The sequence below is a fragment of the Chinchilla lanigera genome, unplaced genomic scaffold (assembly GCF_000276665.1).
Source record: "Chinchilla lanigera isolate Chin_1 unplaced genomic scaffold, ChiLan1.0 scaffold00073, whole genome shotgun sequence".
Classification (NCBI taxonomy): domain Eukaryota; kingdom Metazoa; phylum Chordata; class Mammalia; order Rodentia; family Chinchillidae; genus Chinchilla; species Chinchilla lanigera.
In genome coordinates this window covers 7,193,506-7,212,731 of record NW_004955474.1, presented here as the reverse complement: position 1 = coordinate 7,212,731, position 19,226 = coordinate 7,193,506, and the positions used below count along the sequence as shown (strand labels likewise).

General features: G+C 50.4%; 1 protein-coding gene across 4 annotated transcripts in view; it reads right to left on the bottom strand.

The window, feature by feature from the left end:
- Abcc12 (ATP-binding cassette, sub-family C (CFTR/MRP), member 12) overlaps positions 1 to 19,226 on the bottom strand; it is a 71,866-nt gene that overhangs the window by 25,282 nt on the left and 27,358 nt on the right. For all 4 annotated transcript variants that reach the window (XM_005401403.1, XM_005401406.1, XM_005401405.2 and 1 more), the window contains exons 9-17: positions 18,258 to 18,365; positions 15,979 to 16,257; positions 11,786 to 11,857; positions 9,036 to 9,160; positions 6,355 to 6,427; positions 4,578 to 4,781; positions 1,488 to 1,622; positions 1,304 to 1,379; positions 1,149 to 1,220 (exon numbers count right to left, since the gene is read on the bottom strand). In XM_005401403.1, coding sequence (XP_005401460.1) covers positions 1,149 to 1,220; positions 1,304 to 1,379; positions 1,488 to 1,622; positions 4,578 to 4,781; positions 6,355 to 6,427; positions 9,036 to 9,160; positions 11,786 to 11,857; positions 15,979 to 16,257; positions 18,258 to 18,365 — 1,144 coding nt within the window. The remainder of the gene's footprint in view (positions 1 to 1,148; positions 1,221 to 1,303; positions 1,380 to 1,487; positions 1,623 to 4,577; positions 4,782 to 6,354; positions 6,428 to 9,035; positions 9,161 to 11,785; positions 11,858 to 15,978; positions 16,258 to 18,257; positions 18,366 to 19,226) is intronic.

The following is a 19,226-nucleotide window of genomic DNA, read 5'->3' as shown; positions in this document are numbered from 1 at the left end:
CATTTGCTTGAGGATTTCCCACAGTGATACATTTCCCCCAGGATCCTGAGAACTGGTGCAACTCTTCTTTCTCCCCTAGCCTAGCTTAGTGTCAGGCACATAGCAGAATGCTTATCCCTTATTTGTTGAAAGAGTAAATAACCTCATCCCACCTTGTGTTGGCTTAGATCTGAAACATGTCCCAAAAGTCCCATGTGTTTAGATATGAGGCTTTTGGAAGGTGACTAGATCATGGAGACACTATTCACTGGTGAATTCACCCACTGTTAAATTCCAGCTGAATGAGCTGTCAGCAGGTGGGCCTGGTGGGAGGAGGTGGCTCACGAGGATTTTGACTTTGGAGGGTGCATTTCTTGCTCTGGCTTTTCCCTGCTCTTTCTGTGTCCTGGCTGCCATGTGTTGAGAAGCTTTCTCTTACTGGGTCCTTCTGCCATGTTGTTTCTGCCTTGGAGCCAGCTGCCCCTGGACTGCACCCTCTGAAACCATAAGCCAAATAAACCTCTCCTCTTAAGTTGAATCTGGTATTTTGCCCCAGTGAAGGAAAATTGACTAATACACACCTTGAGCCCCTTACTGCTTCACAGTCCTTTCTCGGTGCTCCTCATAAGGAGTGCAAAACAGCTCCTGTTCTTACTTTTGCTTCAAGTTAATCCTTGTACATTGCTCTGATCTCTCCAACTAATAACTCTTGAGGATCACTGTGTATCAGGCACTGTGCCAATCACTTTATGTAGTTTCTCATTCAATCTTTACTAGACCCTGTAAGGTTGGTACTATTATTTTCCCATTTGATGTCCTAGAAGGCTAAGGTTTGGAGTGGCCAAGGTCACAAAACTAGTAAGAAGTAGAGCCAGACTTTGAACTCAGCCAGCCTCAACCATAGTGCACATATAGTTCTAGCTGTCCTAGTGATGTTCACTGTTCTGCACTTTCTATCCCAAACTGTAGATGCTCAACTCATGCTTAGGAATATGTAGCCAGACAGACATGGCGGCACACACCTATAATCCAGCACTTGGGAGGCTGAGGCAGGAGGATTGCCTCAAATTTGAGGCCTGCCTGAGCTACGTGGCAAGACCCTATCTCAAAAAAGAAAAACAAACAAAAAAAAGAATATGTAACCAAGGAAATGAATGAATGGTCAATACCTTTTTTGTCTACAAATTCTGACTCAGTTTCAGATTCTTTGCCTTCCTCTTTCTCATCTCCTGGGGCCAAAACTAGGGCGAGAAATAAAGAGAGATCTGTGTCTGTTCACGAGCAAAGGGCAGTAGGAGTGCTGGGATCGTAACTCTGAGCATACCAGCATCTTCCCTCTTCTCAGCAGGGCTCTCCTTCAGGGCCTCCACCATGGCTGCATTGTAAATGTGCTCAGGGTCCTGGAGACAAAATGAAATTCCTTCTGAAAGTGAAATGACAAAACTTCTCCCCAGCAGGAAATCACCACAAAGGCTCCCAATCTCCCCCGCAGGGGTACACACAGTTACCTTGAACTGCAGCCCCCGGAGGTTGTGAATCAGTTTTGCATAGCGCCCTCTCTCCTCCATTAACTCCTTGTGGGTCCCTTTTTCACAAATCTCTCCATCTTCTAACAAAATGACTTCATCACAAGACTCCAGGAACTGCAGAGGGTAAAGTCATCTATAATGAACTTCTGCCTCCGTTAAAGAAAGGAAAGCCTACGCCAAACTCCCAGGTAGTGGTGATCAGCGCGTTTAATACAGGCATTCTCAGTCTTGGCCGTATTGATATTAGGGGCAAAAATAAGGCTTTATCTTGGGTGGGGACTGCCCTGTATATTGTGGGATATTCAGCCCCTGCTCTGGTCTCTACCCACTAGAAACCCACAGCATGCCTTTCCCCAGATGACAGTAGAAATCCAAACATCACCAGGGCCCCCCAGGGCCCCCAGGTGAGAACCACAGATCAAAACCACACAGGTCTCAGGAGGACAAATGCCGGCCTTGGCTTTCCCTGTGAAGCACAATGAATCTTCCTTTGCTTCTGCTCCCTAAATGAACTGCCCTCCTACACAATCTGATTGTGGAAAAAATGAAAATGAAACTGACAGTCACTGCAGCCAAGATTCGTAGAGAGGAAACACGACCTCAGCGACGCCTCTGTCCTTGTAACAGGACACGTTCTTGTCCCCATCGAGCTCCAGGGCCTCCAACCTTAGCACAGCGGCACAGGTGCACTTCTGAACCCGGGTTTGCACCGCTTTAACTGTGCGATAGACATAGCTTCACTTCGTGTGGCATTCCCATCTTGCCCAAAACACTTCTGTTTTTCTCATTTGGATTCCCTTCACGTCCGTATCACTCCTGTGAGCAGAGTTCTGCTGAGAGGGGCTTCCCTTCCTTTGGAATAAACCAGAGCTCTCCCATAGGATCCTCGTGTAATGAGCAGGAAGCCCCCTGCTAGACATGGGCAAATTCTGTGAGAGTTAAGAGGGTCCAGCCCAAAGAAATTTTACAGCAGGAGTCGGAGCCGGCCTCCTGCCTGCAAGGCCCACCCAAGGTCAAATCTGCAGAGGAAGCTCTCACTAGAAGCCCAAAGGAAGTGGCTCCATTTGGCCCCAAACACCTGGCCGGTATGGAGTGAGGGGGTGGTGCCCCAAGGGTCCATGACAGCAGTTCCTACAGCATGGATGGTTCCAGCCTCTGCCTCCCTACCCAGCACCTTGGACAGTCCAGGCAGACCAGGCCTGGCCTTAAAGTCCAGCTCAACGCTCTGACAGCCTTTCGGAAGACAAACTCTTACATTTGTACATCTTCTGTCATTTCAAAGCCTGATCTCTTCTCTCTCAGCCTCCCACTTGTAGTATTTCAAAAAATCAGGTAGCTTGGTAATAAATCAGCTGATTTTCTAGATGAGGAAACTGAGGCACCACAGGTCCTGTTAGTGCCGCACAACCCTTTACGCCAAGGCCAACACCCCAGGCCTGGAAAAGCCTGGTGAAGCTCCCTCTGGCCCACTGGCCCCCAGTTCACTCCTGCAAGACTCCCCAAGTTTGAGCAGCTTTCTTCTGCACACGCTCACCTATCTGGCCCTGGGTCAAATATGAGCCCCAGCTGCTGGCCTCAGTTCATGTTTCGTCAAGTGACTGGAAATGTGGTCTCTCCCACCCAGCCACTCAGAAGCACAGGTAGAAGCAGCTGAGAAATGTTCTGGAAAAGCCCAGGGCTCGGTTCTGGGGCTCTGAGTCCCCTCCTCCTGACAATAGGAGGGATGGCTAGAGCGAGATGCTGGTGCCACCTGGTGGCTGCCTGCATTTCCCAAAATGAAAAAGAAGCTAAAATGACCTTGGGGAAAGGAGGGGTCTGAGGCTGAAGCCCAGGAAAGATGGGGCTTGCCTAAGGCTAATGAGTGTCAAAGATGGCTCAAGGCTGAGGTTAGAACTTTTCCTGGAGGAACAGCTGTGCCCTGCGCTTGTCGGGACTCCTCCAGAGAACAGCTCTCCTTACAGGACATTCACAGACCAAGCTATGATTTTATGTCTAACACCCCGGCTGCACCATAGCCCATTTCCACGGAGGTCCCGAAGAAATCCAGCCCCTACCTCCCCTGAGCCTTGGCCAACAGAGGACAAAGAAGCTCTTGTCCACACCAGTCCCCTCCAAGGAATGCTGCAGACAGCCCCCGCATGCAGCAATCAAATGAGTGGAGCAGATTCTGGAGCCAGAACTCTAGTCCTGGGGAAAAGGGGTACAGAGGCAAGGCCACAGTGACAGGAAGCTTGCCTCTTTCTCGCATCTTGGAGAAACTCCTCCTTCATCAGGAGGGTCTTCCACTGGACCCTATAGTACTGGCTGCTGGAGCCTGTCAGCATGGCAGCCCCATTTGCCGCACCCCCCACGCCCACCTCACCTTGTGAACCCCTGCCTGCCTCCTACCTTAGCCCAGCCCTCGCTGAACTTGCCAGGGCAGAGATGTGGCTTCCGCCCTCCACGGAACCCAATGGACCTCCCAGGGCAGGTCCCTCCACAGAGTCTCATCCTGCAGGAGACCGACACCTGGCACACACGCTGCTCATCTTTGGGCAGAGGGAGACAGCACGAGGGAAGCAAACTCCGGCTTGTCTTGGGTGGAGAAGGGCTTGGATTCCCACCAGGCATTCAGGACCTGCTATGCAGCACTGATGCAGTGAGGACTGTCCCCATGCTGCAAATCGTACCCACTCAGGACAAACCCTGTCACTTTCTTCAACAAGATTCTTGCTTCTAAGCCTGAAAGAGATGCACCTTCCCAATAAACTGAGCAGACCAGTTCACCCCTGGGGGTGATGGCTGGGGTCTTGGGACCTCATCCAAGGAGTCCATCGCCTAGTCATCCCTAGCCCCACTGAACACAAGGGTAGGGCCTATGGAGGCCATGAACAGAAGCAGGCAGGGCTACCTGGAAGAGGGGATGGCTGACGTAATCATCTGTGTCTCCTGTGTCCCCTGCCTCCTCCCATCTCATCCCGCCATCAAGGGCAGCCTCAGATAGGAGAGGGGTGTTTGGACAGAGGAGCCCATGAGCATGGGGTGGCACCTCCACCCTCAGATCTCCTGAGTCCTGCATGTGGCAGTCACCTGCAGCTGGTGGGTCACCAGGACGACAGTCTTCCCCCTGAGAGCCTTCTTAATGCACTCCTCAAAGATGTGCTTCCCCACATGGGCGTCCACGGCTGACAGGGGGTCGTCCAGCAGGTAGAGCTGACGGTTGGAGTAGACAGCACGGGCCAGGCTGATCCTCTGCCTCTGCCCACCAGACAGGTTGAGACCACGCTCCCCGATCTGCAGACAGGGACAAAGACACTGCCCATCGTAGGTCCTCACCCGCCGCCCTCTAGTTCTCAGGAAGAGGGGCTTCCTGAAGCTTCTAGGGACTTGGCGGGCAGAGAGACTGACCATCACCTTGTGTAGTACACTAAACAGGAAGCCCAGAGGTGATGGTGTAGGGAGCCGCTTCATCTGATGCCAAAGAGGGGTGTCTGGCTCACAGTACCTCCATGCCAATGTGTAACCCATGGGCAGAGGCTGCGTCTTGTCCAGTAACACCAAGGGAATTGTTTGAGCTGGAAGCTCTCAGGGAATGAATGGATCAAGAACAGGAAAGAGAATGGATCAAGAACAGGAAGGATGCCAGGAATATAGCTCAGTGGAATCGTGCCTGCCTGGCAAGCACAAGGTCCCAAGTTCAATTCCTGGTTCCAAAAAACAAACAAACAGAAAAAAAAAAAAAAACAGGAAGGAGCTATCTACTTGCTTTCTTGGGGAGCGACTACTCCCACAGCAGGCAACTTTACACTTCCGGAAGAGAGGATCTATGCTCCTGTTCCTCCAGCCTTCCAGCTCAAGAGGCTCAGGATGAAGAGGTAAGGAGAGGATGGATGGATGCCTAGATGGCTACCTCCAGGGGCTCTGAAGTGAACTCACATCTCATCCAGCTATTGGAAGACTGAACCAGGCGCTGGAGAAGGAACCCAAGGAGCTGGACAATAGAAGCACCCTATTTGTCAGGAGCTCATGTTTCGGAGTGGGAGTCACACACACAACAATGGCACCAAGCAGAATTCAGTGGGTACCGGGAGAAGCATCACTGGAGTCTTTGGGGCAGACTATTTCAGATTACAGGACTTCAGAAAGTCTTCCTCAAGGAGGGAGATTCGGGGTCAGAACTCAAAGTGGGGTGATGATGGCAGGAGCAGAGGCAAAGAGGCTCAGAGGTGAATGCATATTTTCGGGCAGGCAGGGCAAGCAGAAGTGAAAGCCTGCAGGCAGGCAAGGGCTGCATGTGTCAGGCCAGGGGACTGTGGGGATCCAGTGCTGTGCAAGTAGACTGAGCTCACCAGCTGAGAAAGACAATGGGCTCTGAGGTGTCTTCTCCTCAAACAGCGTTAGCTTCCTGAGCTCCGCGGGGACCCTGGCGAAGGAGGGGACAACTGTGCAAAGACTCTGGGCTGGGGAGAGGGCATGAGGTTGCAGTGACTTCCCTGAGTCCTGTGAGTAGGCAGGCTCAGCCTAGGACCAAGCCAGCTTTTTGGACAAGCACCCCAGAGGTAGCGTTTTGTGGGAGGGACTCTGGCATCCTGGGATGAATGCAGCCAGTAAGGCTAGAGGGGCCTGGGGTTGCCGCAGCAGGCAGCACCCCACCCCTGCTCTGACCCTGAGTGAAAACCCTTCCCGGACCTGCCCACAGACAGGAAGGGCAGAAGGAGAGACCCCAGGGAGCCAGCACACTGGCTGGGTGCCAGGCCCGCAGCTACGTCCACAAGGACAGACCCAGAGGCACAGAACCTGAAGTCTGTCTGCCTTTGCCGGGCTCCTCCTGTCCCTGGCCCCTGAAAGAGAATCTTGACCTGCTCACCTCCGTCAGGTCTCCATAAGGGAGGCTGCTCAGGTCCTTCTGGAGGCCACAGACACGAACTGTGCGCTGGTACCTGCAGGTGCAAAGGTCAGAGGTCAGCACAGCGAGAAAGACCCCACAGCCCTGTGCTTCTCAAGTTACTGCATTGCTGGAGCTGGTTGAGGAGTCAACAAGGGCCACATTCCGGGCTCCCACGCCAGTGGCTGCCTTGGAGATCTCCGGGTCAGCATCCCCTTGGCCCCCAGGCCACTGCCCTGATGACCCAAGTTGACTCAGGATGGTCCCTCCCCCATAGGGCTCTGCCATGCAGGGACAATGACTTCAGCCTATATGGAACCCCTGAAGGAAAAACGGGGCAGCAGCTGCTGACGCTGCTCCTGGAGCCAGAGAGAGTGTGGTTAGCCATGGGGGCAGAAGTCATCGGGGTGGAGCTGAAAAGCCCGGGGCTGGGCTCTGACATCTGCCCCCAGAAGCCACTGTGTCACCTGTCACTCCCACCAGGCTGGAGAGGACAGGGGTCTGCTCCTGGGGCAACCAAGGCACAGAGCGCTAAAAGGAGTGAGGCCAAGTAGATCAAGGCTGCCGCTCTTGGGCTTCTTGCTTCTGTTCTCTCCCTGGGCTCCCTCAGCCTCGGTTCTGCCTCTGGTGTGGGGACTCGGGAAGCCCTGAGCAGCTCTGCAGCACCTACACAATAAGCACCAACACCACCCGCAGAGGGGACAAAGCCGAGGGGCTGGGTTGTCCCCGTCCGTACATCTACCAGACCCCACAACTGGACCCTAGGTCTCTACGTTCTTTTCCTGCCTCTGCAGAGACTGACTGGTGATTCACTGATATGATTAGAATCATCATCAGAAGCTCCTGCAAGGTATGCCTTCCCAATAAATGGCAGTAGCTGAAGAGAGCAGGCAGCCGCTGAGCTGAACCTTGGGTGGCTTCCAGCTTAGAGCCTGGACACCACTCCGAGCATGAGACTTATGCAGCACCTTTGGGGCTGGAGTCCATGGTGGCTGCATCCATCAGGAGGATGTAGGTTTGTACCCACCGGGAAACCCTGGAGCAGTGACTATACCTCCCTGACCCTCATTCTACTCCATAAAACTGGGCTAATGATGCACTGGGTTGCTGTGAGAAGGAAGCAAGGAAGCAACACACAGCCATGAGCACAAGGTCTGGTGCACTGCTCATTCTCCACCAACGGAGCTAATACTATTACCTTTGCCAACCTTCAGCTACATGGCTCAGAATGCTCAGCACATCTTCACCCCCTTGCCACTCCCAGCCTGAATTTCCTGTCACCTCTGTATTTCCTGGGGCCCCGAGAGCCACAATTTCTACCCTTGGAGCTGGACCTCTGCTAAAGAGCCACAGATGAAAGGTACTCAGTTCTCCTGCAAGACCCAGTCCAAGTGCTGCCCTCTCTTCCCTGAACCCCTGGCCCTGACATTTCCTGCCACTCAGCCATCAGCCTTGGGTGCACCCCGTCATCTGTGCAGTCTTCCAGCCCCTTCCAGCCACGAGCACCTGGAGGGCAGATTCACCTCCATGTGCTGTGCCGCGTGTATGGCAGGCACTGTTACAAATCCACACTTTGAATTTCCTTAATATGGGAACCCTCTTTCCAGCCTGCTTCTGCAGAAGGAGGAAGTGTTCCAGGTAGGGCGAGGAAAGTGCACTGGTAGAGGAGGTCAGGGCCAGGAGACCCTGAGCAGAGAGCACATTGGCTGATGCGAGGACTCCCAGGTTGATGGGACCTTCTTGCCCCCACCTCCTGGTAGTGGGTGTCTTGCCCCAGGCCTCTTGCTGGGAATGCGCATGCTGGCCAATCTGAGCCAGCAAGGAGAGGTTTGGGGGTCAGACAGCAAGATGAGGAAGTCCAGACCCAGGCAGGTTCCTAAGGCCGGCTCACTTCTTCTCACATCAACACTGGGGTGCTGGGGGCTTCTGAGTGGCCCAGCGGTTGGGTAGCTGCAGTGAGAGTAAATGATGCTGGAGTTCAAGCGCTAAGGCCAAGACTCAAGCTGCCATTTAGTAGCTTTGACCTTGGGCCAATAAGTGACCTCTCTGGCCCTCAGATTTTTTCATCTGTGCAATGGGGATGTAATGCCAAGATCCCCCTGAATAGCGTGGGGACTCACATGACAGAACATACAAGCTCAGCAAAGAACCTAAGAAGCTTTTAATTTCCAGAGCTCAAGGATAATGGCCCAACATGTATCAAATAATTACAACTGGAACTTTGTTTGATTTCATTAAATCATTTTGAGGACACTAACATATCCTGATAGCGCTGATATCAGTGAATAATGCCAAGGCTGATTAATTGCATGCCTGCTGCTTATAATGTTAAGTAAAGTTTTGGTTACTCAGCCTAAAGCAAAATTGCCAGATTCATTTTTCTCCAGTCAGACAACATATGCCTTGCTACAGAAAACCTCAAAACATATGGTAATTTGCCCTGGGAACCAAGTGTCAATTGCACCCTCCGCTCGGGGTCGCAGAAGGCACCTCTCCTGAACTCTTGGGCCTGCTAGAGAAAGGCAGTGCTCGTGTGGATCCAATGAATGTTTCATCAGAGCTCATTAAAGAAACCCACTTAGTAATCATTACCAATGGCCTCCACATCTGCAGCCGAGCATACCAGATACTAAAGTACTTCACACTTTAGAAGTTAATGTTACCTTTGGTGATTGTACTTTTCTCCAAATAGGATGTTTTCTCTCACATTTCCATGAAAGATCCAGGCTTGCTGTGAAACATAGGCCAGACTCCCATTGACTGCCACGATTCCTTTTTGTAACTGCATCTGGAGCAACAATGCCAGAAAGTGCTCAGAAGCCAAACCCCAAGGCTTTTCCCTTGGGAACCATCGCACCCTGCTTGGTCGTGAGCATTGATTGGGAAGATGCAGGTTGACAAGATGTCTGTCTGTACACCACAAAGCCAAGTTGTGCAGGAGGAGAATTTCAAAGTCACATCTGCCTGGGGTCAGGCAGGGAACCTTAGGGAGGAGCTGCAGCAGACTGGAGAGCTCCAATTGCAGGACTGCTGAGGCGCACAGGGCACCTCTGTGCCCACTCCCAGGAGATGCCCTGTGGGCAGACTGATTGCAAGAGATTCCACTTCCTCTAGGTGCACTGGCTGGGTCCCAATCTCTTTGGCTTATATCTAGATGTCCCCTCAAGGCCTCATGCGCTCATAGGTGGGGTTTTAGGAGTGACTGGATTATGAGTGTGTGATACTGGATCATGGGTATGTGATAACTGGTTTAGTACATAGATTGGTTTGGCATAGTTCCGGGTGTAGAATGGATTTACTTGAAGGCAGAAGATCCACCCTGAGTGTGAGTAGCATCAAACAATAGGCTTGTATCCTGGATGGAATAAAAAAGAAATGAAAGAAGGAGGGCTGCTACCTTCTGCCTGCCCTGCCATGGACTGTTTCTCCTCTGCAGAGCCCCTCTGCCATGCCACTCTGCCTTCGAACCAGATAGTGATGGACTGAAACCTCTACAAATTGTGAGCTGAAATATATCTTTCCTGCTATGACTTGTGAGTGTTGGGTGTTTTGTCCCAGGAATGAGGAAGTAACTAAGGTGGCCACATCCCTAGGGGCAAGGCATGGCCTACATGCTGTCGATAGAGGTCCTGCTGTGCCCTGCATTAAGGAAGCAGCTGTGACTCAGTTGTGCAGTTGGCACCATCAAGGATGCAGGTCTGGTGTGGCCAGAGCTTCTGATTTTTCAGAATGGAAAGTCCAGTTTCATGTGCAACTCTGGGACTTAGAATCATTGAGCAATCCAATTCAAAAATACACCTGGGCTCCAGTTTGTGACCCTGAGTACATAAGGTGGTGTAAGATGATCCAGCATGGTGTGACAGATAATGAGGACATTGATGGTGATGCAACACTTAAAGCTATCAGAAGAGGGACACCTGGGCAGGCCTCAGTGGCTCAGGGCTGATGCTCATAGGAGAGCTGCAGCAAGGACAGCAACAACTATTACATAAATTATCTCGTATAATCCTCACCACCACTCTCCTTAACCCTGTTTCACAGAGAAGGAAAATAAGGCTCAGACAGGTTAATTTATTTACCCAAGATTAAACAGTGGCCAGTGGCTCAGGCAGGGGATGAACCCAGGTAGTCTGGGGCTCACCAGTGTAACTACCAGCCACCCAGCAAGCACAGGGAGGAGCCAGACCCCACCACTGTCTCAGCAGATAGATTCTATCTCCTCCGAGATGTCCCAGATGAGAACCCAAGAGGACAGAAGTTACCAGGCAGCAAATTTCACTGTGATACACATGAAAAAACCCCAAAGGTGGGACTGACTGGGAAACAGTTTCTGGTTACTGGTGATACTTGAGCACAAGTTGGAGAATCTCTTATGCTGTCACAAGGAATTCTGCCCTTGGTGGAGAACTGGGCTGGGTCATGTCCAACATGCCTGCAGTGCCTCTGCTATCACAGGGGCACACACACTGCTTCCCAGAGCATGAGGGCCTCAGGAGCCCACCCCACTCAGCCTCTCCCGCTCCACCAGGAAGGGGTGTTAGCTCTGTCTACAGAGGAGTCACAGGAGCCAAAGGAAGTCACTCACACTGGAGTTCAGAAAACACTTCCCACCCTTGTGGGGCTCTACTGAACCTGGGGGTCTTCATTTCTTCAGAGGCACCCAACCTCTTCCTGCTGCAGGCAGGCCCAGCAAGCTTCTCCTTAGCAACAGCAGAGTAGGGAGAAGGAGGATTTAATACCTTCTTCCAGGAAATTTCTCATTCATTTAGGCTGCAACTCAGAAACCATAGCAACATTGAGGCCTGGGAATATGGTAAGAGGGCCTGGCCATTTCCCCTGGGACCATGCAGCCAGCAATATCAGAGAAAAGACAGAACCCAGCTCCTGCCTCGTCTTGCAGGAGGTCTGCAGAAGAGTTCATTCAGCCACTCCTCTGTGGTGGGCTCAGCTGAGCACTGGCTCTGGGGAGACACTGGGTATATGGAAACAAATGAAGAAAAAGCACATCTAATGTCACCTCCAGTCCCAGACTGCTTTGGGCTCCACCAAGCTGCCTTGCTGGATTTCCAAACTGGGATAACCAAAGTCATGACCAAAGCCATGGATGTGATGACCCATCTCCTCCTGACCCATCTGTAGCTGTAGGTAGGAATATGGTCACCATTCAATACGCATCTCAGAAGGCAAACCCAAGAGCAAGTGAAAAGCTTACCCCTGTCTAGCCAACAGGCCTGGAGGTGCCAAGTGTGTCAACAGCCCAGAAATCATCACTAATTATATGTATGAGACTTAGGGCAGCCAAGCTTATCCACTGCATCTGCTGTTCCACTGGCCCCCAAAGCCCCTAAACTCTGGAGATTATTTTACTGTCACATTAGGGCTCCACCTTCACAACTCCCACCACACAGCTTACCTGTCCCAGGAGAGCTGCGATGAGGGAGCTCTTTCCACTCCCAACATTCCCACATATCCCCAAGACCTTGCCCTGCCAGAGAAATAAAGATAAGACACGATCACTGTTATAGTTTGTGTCTGGATGTCCCCCAAAGCCTCATGCAGTCATTGGGCAGGCTTTTGGAGTCTGTGATTGATTCCTGGTCCAATGCTAGGATTATGGGTGTCAATGCTACAGTTGCCCTTGGGCAGGCAGCCTGCATTCAATATCAGGGAAGGAAAGAGGCTTGCTCTCTCTGCTCCTCCCACTTTTGCTTTTGTTGCTTTTGCTGTTTTCTGCCACCATGAACTGTTGCCCTCTGCCATGTGCCACTCTGCCTTTGAGTCAGCCGAATATGGACTGAAACCTCCACAGACTGCGAGCTAAATAAACCTTTCCTTCCTTCATTTTGGGTATTGGGTATTTTGTCTCAGCAACGAGAGAAAAGTAACCAAGACAGTCACTCCCCTAAATTCTCAGAGGATCTTGGGCCCAGGGGTCTTCCCAGACCGTATCAGCTATGCCAGGTGGGAACAAAGCATTTCTGCTGGCTCTGTGGGGTGGCAGCTGCAGCCTCACCCCCAGCCCCAGCAACACAGCCCTGGAGGCTACAGGAATGTAAGTTTTAATTAACTGTTCTCCTCACACAGTAGAGCAGAGCCCAGAGGGCTTCCAGAAATCATGTACAGGCGCTGATATCAAACAGCCTCATGCCAGTCTGGAGGACACAGCCCTGGACAGGAGGGCTGTCCTGTGCCAGACTCCAAGAAAGCAAATCTAATGGGAGGTAAATAGCTATGTAGCCCAAAGGACAAAGGTAGCCTTCTAAGTAAGGAGAGCTAGGTACTTTTCAAAAGTTACTTTTTATGAATTCCTCCAGCATACTAACTCAATTTAAAAGATGGAGCAGTAATACTATTTCACCACATTGGGCTAATCTATAGCTATGAATTTATTAATGCAACCATCAAATCATTATTTAGCACCTGCTCTGTGCCAGATACTGTTCCGAGAACCCGCAGTAACACACACAGCAGGGAGCACAACAGAAAAATTCTGTATCTGCCCCTACAGAGCTTCTGTTTTAGTTAGCAAAGGTGGACAGGAAGCAGGGCACGAGGGAGAGGTAGGCAGTGTGGTGGAGGTGGGGGTGGAAGGAAAGTCTTCCTGGAAAGGCGGATGTGTCAGCTTGAGTTCTCCCAGAAATAGAGCCTGAATCAAGGGTTTAGTGAAAGCTTTTGCGGGGAGGTTCCAGAGACACCCGGAGGGAAGAAGGGTAGTGAAACCAGAAAGGGATGACAGGGCTCATGCAAGGTAGACTCTTAAATCAGCTCCCACAGGAAGCAAATGAGGCTCCGTGCTGCAGGGCAACTCGAGGAACTCTGGGACCCCGAGCACAGTCATTGCCTGAAGGCTGCTCCTGGGCTGTGAAAGTCCTGGTGCTCCATGGGTCAGATGAGGACCCCTCAGGCACAGGTGCAGACCTAGCTGTTGGAAGACAGCTGGAGCACACCTAAAGGTCCTGAGGACATGGGCTATAGACAGGTGGAGTAGCCACTGCAGGCAGCCAGACCACCCAGGTTGGGCTCTGCAGTGAAGAGGCACTGCTGTGTTCAAACAGAGACCGCAATACTGCCGAACACTCCAGAGCACTTGCATTTGATCTGCTCCCTGCAATACCTTAGGGCAGAGACGCCCACCATGGGACCAGATACAGCTCCTTTCCTACCCAAGATCAATGTGTCCATCACTTGGCTGCAGCAGCCAGCACATAAGTTTGCCGCCTATCACCAGTAATTCCTTTGACCAGTCTTTACTGAATGTCAGCCACCATGGTAGCCACTGGGGATAAATACAGTGATGGAGACAGACATGGTCTGCATCCTCAAAGAGCCAGAGTGTAATAGAAGCTGCAGGTAAAGGAAGCTGACCCTTTCTAATCCCACTGAAAGGAGTTCAGGGAATTTCAGGGAGACTTTGAGACACATAGGTTTGGATCCAGTCTCCCTCGGTACTTGACTCCTCTCCCTTGCATTCTGTCCATGTCTGAGCCCCAGGTAAGAGCATTCTAGATCCATCTTTGTCCCCAGCAGAAAATCAGCACCCTCTGGGTCCCTCATTAGTCATTTTTTCATTCAGCAAACTTTACTGGGCACCTCTGAGCCAGGTACTGGGCTGGGTACTAAAGACATAACTCTGAACAATACACCCTGCCCTTGTCCTGGAGGACAAAGTCTAATGCAATCATGGAGCTAAATTTGGACAAACTTGGATGGCCTGAATTTAGGACATTTTAAGGGCAGCACTTGAGCTGGACATGATTGTTCAAGGAAAAAGGCAGCAACAGCTGCTCTCTGCAGCTGAGACTTACGCTGGGCTCAACAATTTTTTTATATGGGCCTCTCTTTCAGTTCTCACAGCCATCTTGTCAAGTGGGTATTATTATAAAATCCGGGCAGCAAGTAAAGAGACAGAGGCCTCAAGAGCTTAGGCAATGTACTCAAGGTCAAATAGCTGGTAAGTGGACAGGATTGGAACCAAGGCTCAGCATGCCTCAGAGGTGCACCCTTAATCCACACAGCTGTATCACCCCAACTACATCTTCCACTTATTCACAAAATGTTAAGCATACCCTTGACACACAAATCCATACATTACCAATGTACTAAAAAGAGCATTCGGAGTAAAGCAATCGGAGGGTTAAATGGCAGTTTCTTTAGAAGATGACAACAGCTTTCTGGGGCTTTTATGAAGCACCTGGGAGGGCAAAGTTGGAGCGTGCAGTTGCTACACTCCAGAGGCACAAGGAAGAGTGATAGAAGGCGAACTAGCTGCAATTTGATAGGACTTCACAAAACTCCAAGCTCCATTCCAGTCAGCCCACCGAATATCAGATATTGTTGCCAATGAATACCTGCTGGATGACCTTGTTAGCTGTGAGAAGCACCATTCTCAAGCTGGCTATTGAGCTTAGCATTGCATAGTGAATGAGAACCTCTCCTTCCATAGTGTCTGCACAGGGAAAGAGTGAGTCTACCAGATGAGAGACTACACTACTAGGTACGAGGTCAATGTGGAACCCGCTGCAGCAAAATCAACACTGGTACCCCGGGAGCGCTGCTGCCGGATCCCAAGCGCAAGAAGATGTCTGCAGGAGATACAAGCTCCCCTAAACTCACATCTACAGACTCAGTCCTTCAACCCAGAGAGAAAGGAAGACCCACAGTCTGCCTGGCTGGGTTGGCTTTGCTCTGCCCTACTCTGCTGGAGTGATTGTTGGTCTCATTTTGCTTTTTAACAAGAGAGAAATTCACGGTGGTGAGGAGCACAGATTGAAGCTGGGCACGCTGGGGTGGAGCCTTCCTCTGTCACTTACTAGATACACGACCTTCATCCTTCCTGAGTTAGTTCACTTCCTCTTCCTCGAGCCTCAGGCTCCTCAATCACAAGGTGGGAGTGGTTAGCACCTACCTCACAGGGTTACTGGAATGGCTAAGTGAGCTAATTACATACCCGGTAAAAGGTAGGTGCTCCTAATTGTCAGTTATCATTATCTATCTTAATACCCCAGTGCCACATTCAGAACAAATCTAAAAAGATTTATGAAAGCTAGTCAGCTTGAAGCTAATCACCTGAAATGGATCATCCATTCAAAATTGCAATTGGTCCCACAAAAGGCATTGGAAGTCAGTACTAACATGAAACCACCTTCTCTAAGCTGGAGAAAGATATCTCTGGTGTTTGTGTACACAGTTTTACAACTGGAGAGGAGGGGGCCTCCCACGACCACCTGCAGATCCACCTGACTTTTAAGAGGCTGGAGTAGGAAGTTGGAGGCTGTGCCTCCAGAGCAGGGCCCTCTGTTAAAGACTTGGCCCTCAGGACAGTGCCACTGAATGTGTTGATGTCTCTGAGGAGGAGCCTGTGGGCGTCCTCAGGACCAAGGGCTTTATGGGACCCTTCTTCTTTCTCTTGTTTCTTGTCTCCTGGTATCAGGGATTTGCTCTGTTACATGCTCCCTGCCATGGTGTATTACCCTTCCCAGGGCCCCGAAGCCCTGGGACTCCAGCCTTGGACTGGAGCTTCCAGAACCATGTGCCAAAATAAACTTCTGTACAAGTGAGTTGATCCAATATCTTGTAAAAACAACACAAACCAAATGCTGCACCCACCTTTCTCACCACAAAGCTTATGTTGTGCAGAACCGATTTGGGGCTGTCGTTTTGCTCCTCAGGGCTGGCAATGCCCTGGGCAGATGGATTTTGCTCTTTGTATACCTCTGGCCTCTGTTTCTTGAAAAAGTGCCTTTTCTGGTTCTGCACTTTCTTTGGGTCACTTTTCACACCGGCTTCTTGCTCCCATGTCAAGGTGGCGTTTGCTAAAAGCAAGATAGTGCCTGGGTCTTCTGGTTGGGTGATGTAAGATGGGGGGCTTTTGGCTATGAGAATTTTCTAAGATTAAAGAGATACAATTAAATGAGCAGGCGTCAACCATTTGTGAGAATCCACCCAATACATTTTCTAATGATCCAGAAGCACAGTCTTGGCAATTCTACCCAGGACATCCAAGAAAGAAATTCTGAGGTTATTCCCCCAGGAGAAGCTGCAGCAAAAGAGTACACTAGCTCATACTATCTGGGACAGTTTCCTCCTTAACCATGAGGTTTATGTGGGTCACCCACATTGGAGAATGCTGATCCCAGCCATGTTCCACCCTCATGCCCAAGATAGTCAGCCTTTGCCAGTCTTTGGGTGACAGACATCACTGCTGGGCACTAATGCATGGGAAACCAAGGTCATGTTCTCAGTCTCTGCTGTGTCATTTTCCTAGGTCCCCACTCAGCTCATTCAACAAAACACTTACCCGGAGCCTACCACAAACCAGGCTATGGGTAAATGCAAATATAAATAAGGCACAGGTCCTGTCCTCCAAGAGACTGGCCAGAGAGGAGATGGGAAGATGCACAGATCATTTTAGTGACAAAATAAAGCACTGTAATCACTGGAGAAGGGGCACTTGGCTCCCTGTCCTGGAGGCCCATGTAGTTCTTGCCCGAGCTGAGCCTGTACAGATGCTATTCAGGCAAAGATGAGGGGGATGAGAGAGGATGGGAGTGTTTGAGTGGAGGGCACAGCATGGGCAAAGACAAGGAAGCAAAAGCATGGTTGTTGGGGTGGGATCTGGCCATGAAACAAGCAATCAGGATCACTAAGTCACAGAGCTCAAGATAGGAAAAGAATGGGAAACAAAGTGGAGACAAAAGTGAGGGCCCACTGGTGGAGGGACAAGCATTCCAGGATTGGAAGCAGCAGTCACACCAATATTTTAACAGCTTCCTGGGGGCCGAGTGCCATACGGCTTTGAGGAGGAGAACACCGAGAAAGGAAGACAGACCAAAATCACCCATGCAGATGCAAATGATGGAGGCCCTGAGTGGGTGATGGTAACTGGAAGAGAGTGGAGATGGAGACCTAAAGAAATGACACCCTCCTCAAGTCTAAGAAGCACCTTTAAATTTTTTTCGGATATCACAAGATATACCATGAATGTGATGGTGTCAAATCTTGTGTTGTATTCCAAAGGTGGTAACAGTGCAACTTCCAATCTGGCCTTGCAATGGTTTCTCTTAAAACTGAGGGAATATGTTTATTAGGAGGTGACTCAGCAAGGTTCTGGATTTGTGGGATGTGGAAAGTGAGCGAGAGAGGAGGACAGGGAACAAGGATGGTTAAGATGACTTCCAGATTTCTGGCTTGGGTAAAGACCACCCAATCACTGGAAATATCTGAAACATCTATTCTTGACTAGAGGGCTTTTCACCTTTTCCTTTCTTCTAACTGCAAAATTATTTCACCTGCCCTCCCTGAATGTTCCTTATACCCTTACCATGCAGTACATACCTAGGGTACCTGTTTCTATATCAGAGTGGGGGTTTCTAGGGTTAAGATTCTCTTTCTTCTATGTGTATTTCCCACCTCCCTTGTACACAGGAGACATGCAGTAAATCTTTGACAGATGAACAATATATCAACTATATGTTCAACAAATGACCAACTATATCAGTGTGGTCCCCTTCCACCACCTCATCACTCCCATCACCACACCCCTCATAGAACAAACCAGGTAAAAGTGGAATGGCTCAGTGCAAAACCAACCCCACTTCTGGGACAATTTAAGGCTCTGGGCTGGATCAAGAGCGGAGGTCAGGAATATCATCTCCATGTGCAGAGACCTTATCTCATTTTTCCTACAAGGACAGACCACCTATAAGACTCAAACTGTTCCCTCCTTCATGTACATTTATTGTTCCAACTCTGGGACACCCTTTTCCCAAGAGCAGCCCAACAGGTGACCCAGCCCTCCAATGGATTGGTACAGCATCCCCAAATCCAAGTGTTTCCCCACCCAGAAATGAGATCTCTCTTCCCTACTCACCCAGAGTTACTTATACCTTCATTCTCCTTAGTGAGACATTGGCTTCCACCATTGCTTTGACCGAGAAAGGCAAGATTGCAATTGAAAACTTCATTACATTAAACATGGCGATCACGCTGAATGCCTGAAGAACAAAAAAAGAGAGTGAGGTTTAGAATGGGAAGCAACTTTGGCTCTAAACCACTCTACCCATGGGCGTTAAAGCTCTGAGATGAGAAGTGCTGGCACAGTTGGATTCACAGAGGAAGAGCTTTCCATTTCATGACCCAGGACCTCTGGGTTGGCAAATTAGGGACAAAAGCACCTTGATCTATTTTGTTTTGGATTTTCACTGAAATAGTGGGAAATATGTCCGCTTGTATCTGCTGATGCAGGAGGGAGACCATCTGGGGCAGGCCCTTAGCCAGCTACATTTAGAAATTCTCATCCATACCACATCCTTCTTCGAACCCGGGCATTTATTCAAAAGTCTATGCAAATGTTCCTAAGTCACACCCTGCTCACTGTTCTCCAGGGGCATCTGGACCTTTGGGGTCAGGGATGGAGGTGGTGCTCTCTGGGAGGACCTGCCTGAACCTGCCAGCTGCTTCAGAGTAGCCTCCAGCTCTCCTGATCCCCTAGCCAGGCCTCTAGGCCCTGCCTTCCCATGCACAAGGCCAAATTTGACAGCTTTCGTTCAATGGCAGTTCCCCATAGAAGTCATCACCTCTCTACTTTCCCCTGAGCACTGCCTAGTGGATAAACATCGGAGAGACCCAATGAAGACAGGTTTTCTTCCTGCTCTTAGTACCCCAGGGGTATGTCACCCATCTCTCAGATTCTGTCAGCTCATCGGTCTGACATGCAATTAGCAGCCCCACTGTAGTCAGACAGGAAGAAATTAATCCCACAACTTCCTTCAACAAACCCTGAGAGAACCTGGCTGCTGTTGAATGGGGTCCATGCACAGGGCCCTGGTCTCTGACAAATCTAATTACTTCATTAA